The sequence below is a fragment of the Poecilia latipinna genome, unplaced genomic scaffold, assembly GCF_001443285.1.
Source record: "Poecilia latipinna isolate Pla-1442-1.1 unplaced genomic scaffold, P_latipinna-1.0 Scaffold399, whole genome shotgun sequence".
Lineage (NCBI taxonomy): Eukaryota > Metazoa > Chordata > Actinopteri > Cyprinodontiformes > Poeciliidae > Poecilia > Poecilia latipinna.
This window is the reverse complement of record NW_015113015.1, coordinates 145,700-150,083: the sequence shown is the minus strand read 5'-3', so window position 1 is coordinate 150,083 and position 4,384 is coordinate 145,700. Positions and strand designations below refer to the sequence as shown.

Here is a 4,384-nt window from a genome sequence, read left to right as displayed (position 1 = left end):
GATCTGAAATTTTGCAAAGCCTATTTGGATGAGTAAGAAGTGACGGAAAATAGTCAACAGCTAAAACTAGCAACTGAATTTTGTCTCAACAATACCAGAAGGATGATTGCTTTACAATTAATTTGTAGATCTTTTTTTTTTTTTTTTTTGAAAAGGGGGGGGGACAAAAATAGCATTTTTCAAAGCTTTTGTCCTAACTTGAGTTGTCATTTCAGCCGGTCTTCCTGTGAAGACGGATATCACTCCCGGTCCATCTCGACTCTGTTCTGGAGCCAGACGGTCGTTCTTCTGCAGGATGAAGTGCAACAGGCCTTCTGTCAAAGTAGAAGATAAAGACTTCCCCTCCACTTGCTCCAAGAAGAAAGGTAGCAACGAGAAATGGAAAAACATACGTCTGCAACTGTCAACCAAAATGAATTTGGGTTTCTCACAGCAACACCTGCAGCCTTCCTGTGCTGCCTTAATAACCTTACTTTTTGGTTTATATCATTTTATATTGCCAATAGTTCTCTCTTCACTTTACCTCACATTCATAAGATGGAGTTTTGTTACAAAACTAAAAGTCTTTTTTATGTTTATTCCCTCTTTAGCTATAAAAAGGAATCACACTTCGGTTGGCAGATCAGTTTTTCCATTAGAAAACAGAGGAAGTTCGCCTGCTTGAACTTGTTCACCTATGGTTTTATAGAAAGTTCACTTCCAGACAGCAGCACTAACTGGAGTTGTTTCCTATGATACTCTTAACACAAAATAACGCAATGAAAGAGAATTGCTGCATGGTTTTCAGATTTATATGTTTAAAATCTGAACAGTGCGGTGTGCATTTCTATCCGGCTGACGCTCTTTCTTTGTGGTGCATGCAACATTTGCCATTGAACCAAAGTGTCATTGTTTTTAGTTTGCCCCCAAAAGAGAACACTGTTTTATTAACTTAACGTTTCACACTTAGGCTGTTTTGTTCTGTTCAAATTTCCCAAAAATGTGAGTTCAGCTCATGGACGCGTTTGTCCACAACACCCGATTTAACGTACAGGTTAAATCAGGACTGTGGGACACCCAGAGAAACCCTTGCACGCACACAGAGAACATAGAAACTCCACATTGAAAGGTTCTGTCCTGGAATTGAACTTGTGACCTCCTAGCTGTGAGTCATGTGTGAAGCTTGATATTTGACGGTGAAATCACTCTTGCAGTGTTACTTTGCAGCACCCAGTGCATTGGAAGTCCTGCCACTAAAGCTGAATGAGGCGTTTTTATAGTCAATATCCTGCATTTCCACTGCTGATCAACCTGCAGGAATCTTGTTTCGGTAAAACTGCAGTTACTTAAATTCTCCACTTTTAAGTGTATTCCATTCACCATTATGTGTGTTTAATCTAGTTGGCATAATTTTTATTTTTTATTTTTTTTACATTGGCTTTTAATACAAAATCTTCCTTACATCATCGGAGGGTTTTCCTGGAACAAGGTCTCTGTGCTGCGGAGGCCTGAGGACAAATGAGTCACACAGATGGTTGTGTGTGTGTGACCCGGCTTAGTCATTGGTGGGATTTGCTGAAGCATCATTGATTTCTGAAGGCATTTGCAGAGTAAAGTCATGCAGCACAATGGATAAAGCCACTGTACATTTATTTTTCATTTTAGCATTCCACTTAATAGTTTATTGTGATGCACTTTGCCGTCCTCCTGATGTTCAGTGTTGGTACCACAAAGCTTCTGTCATGCACTAAGTTACCTATTTAAAGGAAACGTGTTTCAGTGGTTGTTGCTTTGAATAGAGGTTGAGCGAACTAATGCAAATTTACAACTCAAATAAGCAAAGTAAGAAAGTCCTGTTCTTGCGCAAGACTAAATAATCTCCACTGCTTCCTCGGTCTCTGTGTTTTTCTTGTTTGTTTTTTTTTTTGCAGCTTGAGATAAACAAATAAAATACACTAATTTAAGCTTGATATATTTAGTTAAGAATGAGTCTCAATGCTGTTGCTAAGAAACAATGTTTTTGTGTGCATAAATGTTTAGAAACAAAGATGATTAACAATATTTTACTGTTAAAATTCATGGAAAGAACTACAGGATGATGCCTACATTTGTTCGCCAAGTTGGATTTTTTTTTTTTAATTCACTTCCTGTTACAATAATGAAGTCCACAGAAATTAAGTTTTTAAACATTAATGACTCAAGTAAGGTAAATAGTGTATATACAGTTAGCTTATTTATTTAGGTCAGTATTTTCTAATGTAAAAGTATTTTTTATGGTTTTGCTGATAGAATATTTTTTCCAGCAAATTATGCCATTGGCATCCCTGCTTATTCTTATAAGACCACAACAATAACATTCTTGTTATAAAATTTAAACATGAGACCCAAATGTGTATCATGCTAAGAACACAAGTAAATAAAATAGTTTCGTTATTTCGTTCTCAAGACATGACAAATAAGCAAACAATTGCTCTCTAAATATTTTATTTACATTAATAAGAACATAAACACATAGACATATCTGAATGTATTATCATAATTCAAGCCTTTTGATTTCAACTTCATTGAATTGAAATATGTAATTTCAACGTTTTAGCAAAGGAATTAATTTTTTTGCGTTTATTTCTCTCTCTCTCTTTTTTTTTTTTTTACTCCTGTCTCATTTCAGCTGACCGGAAGAGCTTCTGCACCATCCACAGCACAGGGTACCTAAAGAGCTGGCCGCCCACAAAGATGGGGCTGGACGAAGACAACGAGCCCGACAACGAGGGCTGCAACCTGAGCTGCCTGGTGGCCATCGGCCGCCTACACCCCCACATCGTGCCCCAGCCCAGCCCAGCCGACATCAGGGTGAAGCCCACAGAATACGTCTCCAGGCACGCCATCGACGGCAAGTTTGTCTTTGTCGACCAGAGGTGAGAATGGGGGAATTTTTTTTCTTTTTTTACTTTATAGTTCCGTTGCTTGGCTTCTATGCTGAAATGTTTTCCATATATTTTTAAAGATGAACGTCTTATTACAACATTTTCTTTTTTTTATATAATTTGATATGACCAGGTTTTATAAGGACTATTACAGATATGGTGACGATGCAGGTTAATATGTAGCTATTAAGTAAAAAATTAGGACTAATAATGATCATTTAAGCAAAATCTGTGTGATTGTTGATGGATTTTGACAGCAGGAAATCTTTTAACTGTGGCTGCCTTAAAGGCTTGTTAACAATATTGTTAATGGCAATGAGCGTTGTTTCTAAGGGCAGGAAACCTTTCATGATAGCACTTTGTTGTGCCTCGAACTATTCGTAAACAAATCTTTATTGTGCTCAACCTTTATCAGATTTCTACTAAATCCAAAATCAAGAGCATTGACTCACACTTGATTTCTTTGATGTACTTCGTTTCTTTCTGATGCGTTTAGAGAGAAATTTGGTAATTTCCAGTAACTGAGCTGCTGTTCACCAGTCAGGTCAAGGGAAAATAATTACCAATCAGTGTTTTACTGAAGGGGATTTTCAGCAGGAAATTACCAAACGAAAAACTAACCAGAAAAGAAACATTAATCACTTAAAGCTTAGTTACTCCACGTCTCCTGAACAGTTCACAAACATTAATTTTTAACTTTGAAACAAACTGCTTTCTAAAGCAGATATTTTGGTTGGTGTATTTAGTTTAGTTGTTGGCCGAAATTTGTGGCTTATGCCAGTAGAAGTAGTGACAGAAACTTCTACTGGGGTGGAGGGGGGGGTAAAAATATTCTACATTCTCTGTATTAAACTTCCATCCATCCATTTTCTTTACACCCTTGTCACTTAGTGGGGACAGGAGGGCTGCTGGTGCCTATCTCCAGCTAACGGTCCGGGCGAGAGGCGGGGTCACCCTGGACAGGTCGCCAGTCTGTCGCAGGGCAACACAGAGACACACAGAGACAAACAACCATGCACAAACATACACTCACACTCACACCTAGGGGCAATTTGGAGAGGCCAATTAACCTGACAGTCATGTTTTTGGACTATGGGAGGAAACCGGAGTACCCGGAGAAAACAGAGTCAGAGAACATGCAAACTCCATGCAGAAAGACCGGGGCCGGGAATCGAACCCAGAACCCCAGAAGCAACAGCTCTACCAACTGCGCCACTGTGCAGCCTGTATTAAACTTGTCAAAAGTCAAACACCATCAACAGTCAACGATTTCCATGTCTCCAGAGCAACAGCTATCCTCGCCTACCTGCCCCAAGAGCTGCTCGGAACCTCCTTCTACGAATATTTTCACCAGGATGACATCAGCCACCTGGCCGAGTGTCACAGACAAGGTATCGTCTGAAAGTGAAGCACAGTAATAACGCAAATACCGTATTTTCCGCACTATAAGACGCACCTAAAAACCTTCAATTTCCTCAAAA

At 39.0% G+C, this 4,384-nt stretch overlaps 1 protein-coding gene across 2 annotated transcripts in view; it reads left to right on the top strand.

The window, feature by feature from the left end:
• Window positions 1-4,384, top strand: part of bmal1a (basic helix-loop-helix ARNT like 1a) — a 33,488-nt gene that overhangs the window by 21,296 nt on the left and 7,808 nt on the right. For both annotated transcript variants that reach the window (XM_015037247.1, XM_015037245.1), the window contains exons 12-14: window positions 216-365; window positions 2,648-2,894; window positions 4,188-4,294. In XM_015037247.1, coding sequence (XP_014892733.1) covers window positions 216-365; window positions 2,648-2,894; window positions 4,188-4,294 — 504 coding nt within the window. The remainder of the gene's footprint in view (window positions 1-215; window positions 366-2,647; window positions 2,895-4,187; window positions 4,295-4,384) is intronic.